The sequence below is a fragment of the Helianthus annuus genome, chromosome 6 (genome assembly GCF_002127325.2).
Source record: "Helianthus annuus cultivar XRQ/B chromosome 6, HanXRQr2.0-SUNRISE, whole genome shotgun sequence".
Taxonomy (NCBI): domain Eukaryota; kingdom Viridiplantae; phylum Streptophyta; class Magnoliopsida; order Asterales; family Asteraceae; genus Helianthus; species Helianthus annuus.
In genome coordinates, this window is record NC_035438.2 from 55,220,804 (window position 1) to 55,234,832 (window position 14,029).

A 14,029-nucleotide genomic window follows, 5' to 3' on the forward strand; every position below is an offset into this window, starting at 1 on the left:
AATTTACACTTCTAAGCGACCCCCACCATGTTATAAACAATAAACTTGCGTTTTGGGGTATTTGTCGAAGCAGGTGACACATTCATTAATCAGATTTACAATTTTCGGTACATGCACTAATCGGGGTCTCACTTGAAGCAACCTCTCTATTCCTACAAGATAGAGATAAGGCTGTCTACATCTTACCCTCCTCAGACCCTACCTTCGCTTTGCTATTGGTGTGATTTACTGAGTATGATGATGATGATGATTCTTGAAATCTGGCATTGTTAATATGAAATCCATTGTTTTACAAAATTAGAGAAATCTCGAAACAACTAAAAATGAATAGGTAGCTTAACTCCTGCGCATATGGTTCTTTCAGTCAATCGGTGGTGAAATCCAGTGACTTTTGTTCCATTTTCCGTTTGCTTAGGGCATGTGTAAATAAGAGAAAAGTTGAGTGAGGATTTTGTCGTATTCGATGTTGGCAACAACCAGTGACAGATCTTGAACTTTTAAGTAAAAGGGGAGGGGTTTAAAGAAACAAATAGGAAGGGGCGGGTGACTCGATACATATAATTTTTCAGAAATTTCAGTAAAATATACACATGAAGCCAAACCCCCCTTGACAACTAAGATCCCTCCCCCACCCCCACCCCTATAGTAACTAATAATAAAAAAGGAAAATAATTTGATTTAAAAGTTGCATATAAACCCTTGCACCCTATACTTGTTCACTTGTAAAGAATGTACAGTAAACATAGTTCGTTGCACCGACATTAGAAAATATGTGTGTATATAATACTAGTGCTAATACCCGTGAATTTCGCGGTATTGAGAAATGATATGTTTTCTATTGTTTGAAAAAAAAATTACGTTTATACTTAGGGGCTGTTTGGTAGCCTCTTAATCCATTCAGAGGTTGTCTCTTAATGAAATCATTTGTGGCCCTTATGTCTGAATGAATAAGAGGTAACCTTATGTCTGAGTGGATAAGAGGTAACATCTGAATGGTAAACCATCACATGTCACATTCTTCTACATTATCTTTGTTAAACTCTTAAATGATTTCATTAAAAGGTAACCTCTTAATGTCATTCAGATGCTACCAAACAACCTCTTAGTCTTGAAACATAAAGAGTAGATAACAAATTCGCCTTATGATGCTGCTAGAACAGTTAGGTTAGTTGACTTTTAGCTTATTGCATGTGTGCTCCGCAAATGACTTTTTATAATAATATGTACCTTAGTTCTATCACTTATATAGCAAGAAATCCAATCGGAACTCTTGATCACTAAATCCTTAGTTCTATACAAATCACCACGCTTCATGGCCCTTTTGAGAAATGTGTCATGTATACCATAAAGGTTCGTAAATATGTGGTATGTGGTCTTCATCTTTCAAACCACCAAACTGAGTTTTCTTTAAGAAGGGGAAGTGGTGGAGGTTGTGCAGTATTAGCCTCAACACAGCAGCCCATTGCAGGGAAAAGAATCCTCTTCATGGGTACCTAACACAAAGTAGCAGGGTAAAGCTAATGAATTCGGTTTTGGGTAAATCAAATAAATTCAGTTGAACATATTATGATATCACTTCACAAAAAAAAGAAGCGCTTTAATATTACATTGCAACCATGAATTGAGGGGGGTATTATACATTTACATATTAATGCACCAACTTTCCTTTTAATAGATAAATAACCAAGAATACATATAGAATGATACGGATGATTCATATAATAATCTAAACCTTTTAAAACGATTACTGTTTTGACCTGATATGTAATTGCTAATAGTGATTTTTGCTACAAACTACATTAAAGCCTAATTGTGTTATTTAGAAACTTATGAGATAGTATAAGTGTTAATTTTGATCAATCAATGTTAAACCTAAAACAGACTCATCCATGGTGTTTGCGATCAGAGTTCACATGTTAGTTACTTAAGGAAAAAACAAACAAATAGTGAATCGGGTCAACTAAATCTGACCCGTCCGAAAAAATATATAATTTTTACCTGAACTCGTGTTGACAGTTGACACGTTAGCCAACCCATCCGACTTGTATTGTTTGCACTCTTTCAAGTAGTATACTGTGGAAAAACAACATAGCATTCCTAGCTCTTTTTTTTCACATGACTCGGCTCGAGCACACTCTCTAGCCAGCAAGGCCAACAAACAATTAGTACCAGGTTACCATCAATTGAACTATAACTAAAAGGTCATATGGGGGCTGCTTGTGTCTGGTTGGTGGCTAACATGCAACAAAGGCCATGTTAATAACTACCCCTTGAATCTTTGATAGCAATTGCCTTTTGTTTCTCCCGTAATGTTACTGTTGCAACTTGATTTTCAAGTTAACTGGACCATTTTTGAACCTCACATTAATATATCCTTATAATGTCTATAAAACTAAATGACACAAAAATATAATCTAAAATAAAACAAATTAATCAAAGCGAAAAGCAGACACTTTTTTTTATCTCGACAAAATGGGAGAACCCCTCATAATCTAAAATAATTATTTTAATTTTAATATATTAATTTTTGGAAAAAAAAATTAATAATACAATAAAACTCGGGGTGAACGGGTCGTGCTCGAGGCACCAAGTGAATATTCGGGTCGTGTTCAGGTTCGTGTATATTTTTCAAGTTCGGTCTTTAAGGTCATTGACTGATTCCTTTGACATAATTTTGGTCCGCCTTAACACATCATAAAATGTTGAATATGGGATTGATAATCCATAGAAAAATGAAATCGATTCACACAGACCACTCCATGTCCCCTAAATCAATACAAAGCTTATAGAAAACAAAATCAGAATCACGATCACATAAAATTACTGTTGCAATGAAAAAACAAAGAAAAGACCAAAGATCAAAGAAGGAAATGTACGTTGCTAGACGAAACAATAAAAATCGCCATGAATGGAGGCCATGTCTCAACGTCGACGCGATGTCGCCAATTATACCGCACTTGAACCATTAGACTATAAATGCGGAATTTAACCGTCAAGAATTTAACTTACTTTTTGCTTGCCTATTCCAACCCAAATTCAATATTTTTCAGGCCATTTCAACTTAGATTATCAGCTTTGGGTCAAGATTGTTGGCATGGCTCTACTTGATACAAAGTGAACTTATTCATCTACTCACCAAATCCACTGCTAGAATGTCGGCCTGGGATGGATCCCCTAGATCTGAAACACCCCTACAAAAAAGAAAAGAATTTGATGTATTGAATCATGCTTGAAAACGATGCTAATAATTTAACAAAAAGGCGGGAAGCATTCAGACCTAATAATCAGCTGGTTTAACAAAACACGCCAACTATTTAATACAAAATTTAATTCTTTTTTTAACAAAATGTGTTTTGAGTCAACCCAAGCCGTCCTAAAAAAATGCTTAGCCAGCCCATTTTATCAACTAAAAATTATATAGATAGCAACCAAAGGTGTGGCGACTAACCCTTATGATAGGAACAAAGAGTCTTTTATCGGTACGTGCAGCCATGTTGATGTGCACTTCATGAAACCTATGAAATCAACCATATCATACATGATGTCGACTTACTTTGTAGTAATTTATATAATCTAACATGAATTGACTACAGGATGACAGCGGGTCAACAAACATATAGTCTCTCATACAACAACACCTAAATAATAATATTGGAACCCATTTTGACCCAAACAAAACTGATACTTCATTAATACAGCCCACTTCGACCTAACCCCATTTTGGCCAGAATGTGTTTCCACCCAAACATGTGAATCGTTACCTAGCCCTACCTGGCCCATTTCATTTGCCAAACAGAATCAAGATTCAAGATTCTACATACTACTCGGGTCAAAAAATCTAACGGGTTGTCATGGACAATTACTATGATTATAATACAAATTGTGTCAACCCGTACCAAAAATCACCCACTTAACCACTTTCTAAACCCCTTTTGACCAAATTACCAAACTGCTTTGCGGCGTATGTTCAACACCAATTTAAGAAAGCTTTATTACTTGATGACAGTACACGACATATGCAAGTCCAAAGAACACATTGTGTAGCTGCAACAACATATTCAAACATACGGTTAAACGGGTAAAATCAAAATATTTGTCCAATGATAATAACAATAATGTCAGTTATATATTAATGGGGAGGGGGGGTTCGTAGTTCTTTTCTCACCATGCACTCACTGACATCATCTCTTACGGAGATTACTAAGATATATATAAACAAAACGAACTTAAAAATACAACTCTTGCGAAGACTGAACTTACACGAACAGTTTTTTATGTTGCGGAGTAAAATAATTTAAACGATTACCCGTTTTGACCCATTACATAACCTGTCCATTTAGCCACTTGTGTTTAGGTTGAAACAAATAATTGTTGGATAAGTTTTAATTTTGACTTTGATCATTTTGACTTTCAACCAAGTAAAACAACTTTTACCCATTGTGACTCATTACCCAAACCATCCAATTTGCCTCTTGTGTTCAGGTTGAAACTGGCAATTATTAGATAAACTTTGACCTGAGATTGATTTTAACTTTGACATGGTTATTTTCAACCAAGGTTAATTAGAGAAAGTGTATAAAACCAGGAGCACACCAACCCTTTCATCGATCCACACTAATGAGATTAGTTGATTGTTAAGGACCCGAGCAACAACATCCTGTGGGAACATACCATTAGTTGCTTCAAGTTCTCCACCCTAAATATGACGCATACATACCAACATCAACCCAAATACGATAATAATAATCATATTAAAGTCAAATTACCATACTAACCGCTGAGAATCCCACTGAACATCATACCTCAGTTCACCTTTGCTGGAGGAGTGTCCTTCACACTTGTTGTCTCCACTGGTTGACCATTAAACATGATTTCGACTGTAAGTGTTTTCACCGCAAAGTCAATGCATTGGTCTGTCCAGTTATCATCTTCTGGAATGTTAAAAGTTAGATTGCCATCATCAGGTTGTTTTTCCAAATTTACCCATGTTTCCTGCTTCTCAGCGGGAACACCGCTTGTAGGGGCAGTCTCGTAATCTTTCCCTTTTTGCCTTTTTGAAGATCGAGATGGCGAATCAGTCGCGGGACTGCTATTCTTTGTCACCCTGTGGTTTATGTCAATAGCGGTTTTTGGATCAGGGGTGTGATTCTCTTCAGGAACTTCAGTCGCCACGTCATCTCCAGTAGTGGGTTTTTGTGCATTGTTTGTATATACATAATGTCAAGAAAAAACATTCAGGTCAACTAAAGTCAATATGACAGTTTGGTAATTCCATAACGATGCCTAAAAACTGCAAATCTTAAGGACTTACAGCTTCCTTTCCATCTTTATCCTTAACTTTTGGTCTAATACCACATGAGTTCACATCTCTGGTCTCTATATAACGCAGAGCATCAGCTTTGGACCGAAAGATGTATCCAGTCTCAGGGTCTGTATAGAACTGCATGACACACAACGATAAATTTGCAAAAATAGAAAAAAGTAGGTCACTAAAAAGTAAATACTGGGTTTTAAAATTCCCCACACATAAAAAATGAAAAAGAAAACGAAAGTACCAGATTATTTCTTTTGTGGGTTGCATATATCTTAGTTCTGGTTTCTTTAATCCATCCTTATGGCAACCCATCTGCAGCGGATGTCGTGATAACCGAGACATCGTTTCAAATGTCAGGTGCTCATATTAAACATTGGAAATAAAAAAACCAAGAGTAAAATTCCATTTTCGTCCCAAAGGTTTGGCTAAATTAAAACCTCAATAGAAGATCACCTGATTGGCATTAAGTTTCTGAATTAGAGATCAACCTGCTCATACCTAGAAATTAGAGGGGAAAATAGGAAATTCAGTAGTGAGTTCATACAGTTTGGTTCTGTAAAACACACACATGTATTTAGATTTCTAACAAAGTCTAACTATTGTTCCCACTTCATATACTTAAAAAACCTAACAGTTCATGTTCGATAAAAAGAAATTCAATAGGTGAGCTGTTGATTCCTTTTTGTTTCAACTGTTATAAATTTCTCAGTGTTCTCTTTTATAAAAGTTGTTTGTTTTTTAGATACTTACATTGCATCTCTAGTTGAAGCTGCTTCATCATCAAGAAGCACACCATGCTCGTCTTTATATATTCGCTGAGCTTCTTCTTCCACCCTTTGTAACGACTTGTCAACCTAAAAAGTTTATCAAGTAACAACTATGTTAGTATCCTGATTCACAAATAGTAAAACAAAACTCTAAAATGTGAATGAAGTAACCACTATAATTTACCCTAAGATAAGACGCCTAATTTACCCAGGGTTAATAACAAAATTAAGCTTCTTTAAAGAGTCTGACCCATTCAACTTATAACTTATTTTTCCACCAGTACATGCCATAATTTATTTTTTTATTAACCTCTCTTTCAGTTTGAGATCTTCAACAACAGCCAACTCCTCTTTCTCCACTTTTGACCTTTTCTTTGTGAACCCTTTTACTCTTGCCACACCATTCTTTAGAGTAACTTTCACTTTCTCGGCTTTTGCTCATTTTTAGCTGAATGTTACTGTGAACTTAAAAATTATAAACCCTAATATTATGTGGAAGAAAACGGTGCAGATCAATTGACCACGGTGGAGGAGCTGCAGAGGAATCAGCGATATGATAAGATTAGTAGTAGAAATGAGAGTTTAATTAGAAAGCTTGTATGAAATGGGTTATATATCGTAACTGGTCAACTCTAACAATGATCTAAAACCTCTGTTAGTCATGGCATCACAAATCTGTAAATAAAACAATTTAGTTAGTAATAAATCAATATGGTAATGTAAATTCAACTTTTAATACTCATGAAACATTAGATCAGTAAGCGCGAAAAACAATTTTAGGGTTTCCATGAAGATTGATTCAAGATCTCATATTCGAAACTTGAAATAAAAGAGGTCATAGAAGATAATCAAATCAAATGAATCACAATACAAAACCTAATATCAACGAAACCAAAGAGATTTGGCTCGCACACGACTAAACTTGATAAATCGAAACTAACTGAATAGTAAAGACTTACCAGAATTGATTGATACACATGATTCAGAGAAAGAGATGGTTATACCCATTCGATTTGCGACTTTATTAAGGACACAAATAAATCTTGATTAGAATAATGAATTAGGTCAGAAGCAACACTTGAAATATGAAAATAGAATGAAGAGCAAACCTTCAACCATTAATTTTAGGGTTTTCATATGAGAAATGGAGTGGGTAAGGATTAGCGTGTATAGAAAGATGGAGGCTGGATTGAATAAGGGAAGAAGAATAAGAATCAAAGAAGAGAAACCCTAGTTTCTTGTGTGTTTATATATACGCTGTAATAATTCGACCCGAAAGATTGTAAATGGATCCCGCGTGCGTTCATCATAGGGAAAATCAAGGATGCTAATTTTGGCGGGAAAATGAGAAATAGAACCTCTAGATTGTGGACATGTGTCCCCTAATTAAGGCTTTTATTAGGTTGTATAGATAATTGTGTATAGACCTGCACTAGGTATTGATATTACCAAATAGAATGTGAATTTTTGAAAAAAAAAAAAAAAAACATCCATGTTGTTTAACCATCACCAACGCAAAATTAATATCCTTGCAAATTATTTTGCCACATCACTCGAGTATTCATTTTCTTTCCTCTTTTCTTTCTTCAGTTAATACCTCACTATTTATAAACCTCATTCTCTATCAATAAATACATGCATTTAGCCAATGACTTTTTCTACTCTCTCCTTAAACTCATCATCCATGTCACTAATACACCTTAAATCCATTACATTCGGTTTGATCTTATCGTTGTAATCATATGATTCATATTATTTTAGACTATCATCTTTACGAATATTACTTTTGTTTTTATATTAGTATTAATTTCATTATATTATTATTTTTATTATTATTTAAAAAATTCAGATGCCACCTAAATCTATAGAGGTATATTAAGTACGCGTATTAATCATGTAGGCTTGGCGCCTTGGTGGATTGATTTGTTCAATTTGAATACGACCCATATTTTTATTCGTATAAAATATCAACCCAAACTCGCACACACTTAAATCTTGTAACCCAATCATGACTCGTTTAACCCGTATATCTAGGCGTGTCTAATGGGTTGGTGGATTATAATCAAGTTGTAAATGTGTTTAGCTAGTTGGTGGGATGTAAAAGTGGGTTAAATGGGTTAGAAGGTCGACATGTTCAATTAAGAAGGTCAAACATGTCAACCCAAACACGACCCGCTTAAATAAAACCAAACTCAACTCATTTATTAAGCGGGTTATATATGCCAATCCATAGCCTGCTTATTTTCTATTGAATCGCGTTAGAAATTACCACTTCTTGTTAAAACTATAGTTTAACATATTAGATAATCTTCGAGTTCAAGGCTTGGGTAGAGATGAAAAAGAAAATCCTAGCTTGATGTTGAACCGTTTCTCCGAGTAAAAATTTGAGTCATTCATGTCTTCAATTACCGAAATTATATGCGGACGTTCTAGTAATGTACTCATAACCCACACACAACACTCTTTCAACAATGTGGGGAGTCAGGAGTCTCCATTTGATTAAAAAAAATAAAGTCATGAGTCCTAGTGGGTAAAACGGACATTATCGAAAGATATTAGAGGATATTAGGTAGAGTGGCGGACCCCAGATTTTTTTTTTTTTTTTTTTTTTTTTTGAGGGAGTGGGGGAGGGAATCGGAGGGCTTAACCGAACGTTTAAGGGGGCGATCGGGATTTTTTGCCTAAAAGTTACACTGGGGTAGCCACCCCTAGGGTTGTTCAAATTGCTTGGCGCTTGACGCTCGTTCGAGCTCGCTCGAAAAATGCTCGGATTTTACTCGTTAGATTCAGCTCGATTGAAAAAACGTTCGGTTCAGATCGGTTCGGTTCGGTTTGTAAGCAAACCGAGCACGAGCAAAGGTCTGCTCAGTTCGGTTTGGCTCGGTTGGCTCGATTTATTTTTTAATATTTATATCATTTTTAATGAAGTGACTAGAGTCAATCATTAACAATGTTTGGTTCAAGATCCAAATGGAGATCACTAAGTAATTAAAATTAAAGTCCAATACTTAAATGTCAATTTGAGTAATTGAGTTAAAGTTTCAAATACTGAAATGTGAAGCGTCGATCAATACTCAAGTCTCTGCCCGCCATTCGATTCAGAAGTACAAGATCCTACTTAACCCCCCCCCCCCAATTGGCTATCATTATTTGGTTTCTCCATCGCCACTCACCAAGACGCCAACTAGCTAGGGTTTTGCTTCCATTAGTTCATTCAATTTGAAACTTCCGATAGAACAAGGTACGTTTCAATCCGTCAACTTATTATCTTCCTCCTCAGTTAATCTCCATAGAACTAGTTGGGTGTTTTTGTATTCCTTGTTATTTGTTAATTTTTTACTTGTATTCTATTTGGACGCAGCCTCAGGGACAGAAACTGCACTTTATTCTGATAACTAGTACCCCCATCGTCACTTTCCTTTTTTGTTCTGTGACACTCGATACTCGTTTGACGTTCGTTTGAAAAAATGCTTGGATCGAAAGACGCTCGCTCGACTTTGGCTCGGTTGAAAAAACACTCGGTTCGGTTCAGCTCGTGAACAGCCCTAACCACCCCCACTCTATAGTGTAGGTCCGCCACTTATTGGGTATAAAAGTCACTCGTATACTGTTTAGGATGGTGGGGCAAATCTTTATGAGTATGATGAGTCCTAAATAAACGTGGGATGATTTTTTCTGTTTAATTCTTTATTGGGCATAAGAGATGTTGAGTTATCAAGATTTTTAACCTCAAATATCATTTATCCTATTAGACGCTTTAGTTATGTATAAAATGAAAAATCCTCGACTAAACATATTTGGTAAGAGAAATTTTATGATGATTCACTTTACTTATGTATAAAATGAAAACTCCTCGACTGAACATATTTGGTAAGAGAAATTTTATGATGATTCACTCAAATATAAATAAAAAGAAAAGAAAAGAAAGAATATGGATAATATTTGTCTCCACTCACTTAATTTACAAGATTTTTTATTTTTATTTGTTAATTTGTAGTTTGATGATCGTTTTCATTCCAGAATCAAGATTATGGTTGCTGTTTGGTCAAGGGTAGCTTTGACTTTCGCTTCAATCAAACCTTGCAATTTGTTGGACCAATATCTATCTGTTCATCCAATCTCAGCAACTCTTAACCCCCTTTACCTTTTTTGACTTTTTCAGTTATAATATCAAACATACTATTTAAATACTTATTTTTAATTAAAACAAACTAGGAAAAACTATATTAGTAATTCAGATTTCAACTAGTAATTCGAACGCGCGCGTTCCAGTGTGGATACATTGCAAACACAGAATTGATTACTCGAACGGTTATATGATGCGTTATCGATATGAAAACACGCGTTTTGATGTATCCGATTTAACTCAATCGTATTGCGATTGGATCAAAACCTAAAGTAAAAAAACATAAAACGTGTATAAAGGGAAAACTGACACAGGTTGAAGTTTTACTCATAGTGCGTTGTCATGGGGCCGAAACTTAGAGTAATTATAATTAATATCGTCGAACGGAAACGTATTATATTTGACCAACTCGACACGTAAACCAACTCAAATCTATACGGGCCGTACATAAAAAGACAGACATTAAAAATAGTTTTAGGGGTAAATACGCAAATAGAATGTTTAAAACTTGAGGGTATACAGTGAATTGATAGTGAAAGGGGCAAAAGAAATTGGCATGTAGTGAAAATTTGAAGGGTGCCAATGGAAAATGCACCAACATGACATTTTAAGATAGATAAAATAAGTATAATTTAAGTTTTCACCAAAAAGAAATTGAAAATGAAAAAAAAAAAGAAAATTACAGCATAAAAGTTGACAACCAAAATTTGTTGATTTGGTTAATCGAAAGTTCATTTATAACCAATTAAAACTAGTGGTTCTATACGTTTTTTTTTTTTAACAAGTTGATTTATTTTACTTAGAGTAGAAACTTAAATAAAAAAATAAATAAAACATTTTAAGGTATTAGCAAACATATAAAAAAATATTATGGTGTTAGAATGTTCAAACTTAGTTGAAAGTTGATACATGACGACTTTATGTACATCCCAAGGAAGATCTTAAATTAATAACTAAAACTATGTCGAATTAGTTATTTATTTATTTTATCAAACAAAAGTTAATATCATTTTTATTATTGGTCTACCATCTCTCCTAAGTATCCACCAACCAGGCTAAAAACGACATTTGAGCAAATGCTCCCCTAACCTTTCCTTTATAAGGTTTGTAGTCCATTTGCCACACCACAAAAAAAAACACATAGCACTTGCATCTAATACAAATGGCAGCCTCGTGGTTTCGAGCGGTAGCGGTAGCGGTAATGGTGGTGTTGGTGGCCTGTGCTTTCCCGACAATAGTCGAGTGTCGTATTCGTAATTACAAATTTAATGTATGTGTTTCATATAACATATTAGTTTATCATGTTCAAGATATACTCATTATATATTCCATAACATGTTTTGATGATGCATGCAGGTGGTAATGACCAATACTACGAAACTATGTAAAAGTAAGCAAATCGTAACGGTTAATGGTCGTTTCCCGGGTCCCACAATAGTTGCTAGGGAGGATGACATCGTGACAGTCAAAGTGGTCAACCATGTTAAATATAATGTTAGCATTCACTGGTTAGTAATCATATGAGTCATTTGTATTCAAGTTTGAGATGAATTAACAAAACTCATGAGCTTTTTTTTAAGTTTAATAACATTCAATTGACGCGTATTTAATCGACAGGCATGGGGTACGACAACTACGAACCGGGTGGGCCGATGGTCCTGCATACATAACACAATGCCCAATCCAACCAGGAGGTATCTACGTGTACAATTTCACATTGACGGGTCAAAGAGGTACACTTTGGTGGCATGCACATGTCTTATGGTTAAGGGCCACGGTTCATGGTGCCATTGTCATCTTGCCAAAGCTTAGAGTTCCATATCCTTTCCCAAAACCCAATAAAGAAGTTGTGGTTGTCCTAGGTAATATTTAGCTTTTTTTTTGTTTGTCTTACTCATATAACGGGTTTTTATAATATTTATGTTACACTCAACAATGAAAAAAATTTGCAGGAGAATGGTGGAAGTCGGATACCGAAGCCGTAATAAATCAAGCACAAAAATTAGGGCAAGCCCCTAATGTTTCAGACGCTCATACCATCAATGGGAATCCCGGGCCTATCGCGAGTTGCTTAGCAAATGGTTAACATTTTACATCCCTTTTTATTTTTTTTTTCTTTCTTAGCATGAGTACTACATATAACTTTATATAATGTGATTCTTGAGTAATTAGTGACAAACCTGAACTTTTAAAAAATCAGGAGGGTTCAAGTTACACGTGGATCAAGGAAAGACGTACATGTTAAGAATAGTCAATGCTGCACTCAATGAAGAGCTTTTCTTTAGGATTGCAGACCATAAACTCAAAGTGGTGGAGGTTGACGCGCTTTATGTCAAACCATTCACAACTGACACCATTCTTATAGCACCTGGTCAAACCACAAATGCCATTGTAACCGCCACTCAAAAAGCCGGCAAGTACCTGGTGGCGGTCGCTCCGTTCATGGATGCGCCGATTGCCGTTGACAATTTTACCGCCACTGCCTCCCTCCATTACTCTGGTACTGTCACCTCTACCGTCACTAAACTTGTTGCTCCGCCACCTCAAAATTCAACTCCGGTGGCCAACACTTTCATAAACTCTCTTAGAAGCTTGAATTCCGCAACATATCCGGCTAAAGTTCCGTTGACAGTTGACCATTCATTGTTTTTCACAATTGGACTTGGAATCAATCCATGCAAAACATGTGTCAACGGTAGTAGGGTGGTAGCAGACATCAATAATATCACATTTGTCATGCCTACAACAGCCCTTTTACAAGCACATTACTTTAACATAAGCGGGGTTTTTACAGACGATTTTCCAAGTAAGCCATTAATGCCTTATAACTATACTGGCACACAACCAACAAATTTTGCCACAAACAAAGGTACAAAGCTCTACCGACTTCCATATAATTCCACGGTACAACTAGTTTTGCAAGACACTGGGATGATCGCCCCTGAAAGTCATCCGATTCATTTACACGGGTTCAACTTTTTTGTCGTGGGAAGAGGTATAGGGAACTTTAATCCAAACAAAGATCCGAAAAACTTTAATCTTGTTGATCCAGTTGAAAGAAATACTGTTGGTGTCCCAACGGGTGGGTGGACTGCTATCAGATTCAGAGCAGATAATCCAGGTATTGAATCTTGACCTTTTAGGTTCATCTAAATCTTGTGAGTTATATTTTACTTTTTTATACATTTATCATTGATGTAAAACTGATTATTATTATTATTTTAAATTTACTAGGAGTATGGTTTATGCACTGTCATCTTGAAGTACACACAACATGGGGACTCAAAATGGCTTTTGTTGTTGACAATGGAAAAGGGCCTAATGAATCTGTTATCCCACCTCCAAGTGATCTGCCCAAGTGTTGAGCCCGTCTTATAAACTCGGCCTTCTTTTAGGTAAATGGGCTGCTTAGAGAGGAATAAATCAAGTCCATATACTCTTGTTTCTTTGGTTATTAAAGCCCATTAATCTTTTTTTTTTTTTTTTGGTTTTTGAAATATATGTGTTGATTTGTTTGATTGTAATTATTTATAAATACGAGAGTAAATCTCAAGAGGGTCTGTCAATTACTAATCCATTCTTTAATAAATGCTGCACTTTTGTTACTTTATGATTTTATACATGATTTGTATCAAATTAAAATTATGGTTGATATCATAACTCTCCCACTAGAAGTTGTCTGAAATCAACCAAAAAGATTTTCTTTCCCTTGTGAAATTCTCACCGACGGTTGTGAAGGTAAATGGAGAGTTCAAAATCTTAGTTGAAATCAGAGAATGGTGAGAATAAGTTCATAAATTGAATATCTCCCTAAACATATAT

The 14,029-nt window shown here is 35.4% G+C and overlaps 1 protein-coding gene and 1 long non-coding RNA gene across 12 annotated transcripts; one reads left to right on the forward strand and one right to left on the reverse strand.

Annotated features, from left to right (window-relative positions):
- Positions 1 to 1,160: 1,160 nt before the first annotated feature.
- On the reverse strand, positions 1,161 to 7,360 carry LOC110865549. Of its 11 annotated transcripts, XR_004861362.1 has the most exons (13): positions 7,191 to 7,360; positions 7,041 to 7,100; positions 6,705 to 6,756; positions 6,392 to 6,615; positions 6,065 to 6,168; positions 5,768 to 5,812; positions 5,556 to 5,626; positions 4,803 to 5,440; positions 3,897 to 4,696; positions 3,449 to 3,515; positions 2,877 to 3,191; positions 1,999 to 2,341; positions 1,161 to 1,493 (listed from the first exon to the last, which is right to left on the reverse strand). It is a non-coding gene; the product is annotated as an uncharacterized LOC110865549 (long non-coding RNA). The 11 variants fall into 11 exon arrangements; XR_004861358.1 differs by having other exon boundaries at positions 1,999 to 3,191; positions 3,449 to 4,044; positions 4,598 to 4,696; XR_002550795.2 differs by having other exon boundaries at positions 1,999 to 2,138; positions 3,010 to 3,191; positions 3,449 to 4,696.
- A 3,970-nt stretch (positions 7,361 to 11,330) lies between these two features.
- Positions 11,331 to 13,812, forward strand: LOC110865548 (laccase-4). The gene is made up of 6 exons (XM_022114829.2): positions 11,331 to 11,477; positions 11,564 to 11,715; positions 11,825 to 12,069; positions 12,160 to 12,288; positions 12,408 to 13,328; positions 13,442 to 13,812. Exons 1-6 carry the CDS (start codon positions 11,370 to 11,372, stop codon positions 13,570 to 13,572), a joined length of 1,686 nt encoding a protein of 561 aa, XP_021970521.1. The 5' UTR covers positions 11,331 to 11,369; the 3' UTR covers positions 13,573 to 13,812.
- The last annotated feature ends 217 nt before the right edge of the window (positions 13,813 to 14,029 follow it).

What these genes read in the sequence shown, in the direction of transcription:
- LOC110865548 (XM_022114829.2), top strand. Translation starts at nt 11,370, where the DNA reads ATGGCAGCCTCGTGGTTTCGAGCGGTAGCGGTAGCGGTAATGGTGGTG. An exon ending in TTCGTAATTACAAATTTAAT is followed by an intron (nt 11,478 to 11,563) that starts GTATGTGTTTCA and finishes TGATGCATGCAG; the next exon opens with GTGGTAATGACCAATACTAC. An exon ending in CGCGAGTTGCTTAGCAAATG is followed by an intron (nt 12,289 to 12,407) that starts GTTAACATTTTA and finishes TTAAAAAATCAG; the next exon opens with GAGGGTTCAAGTTACACGTG.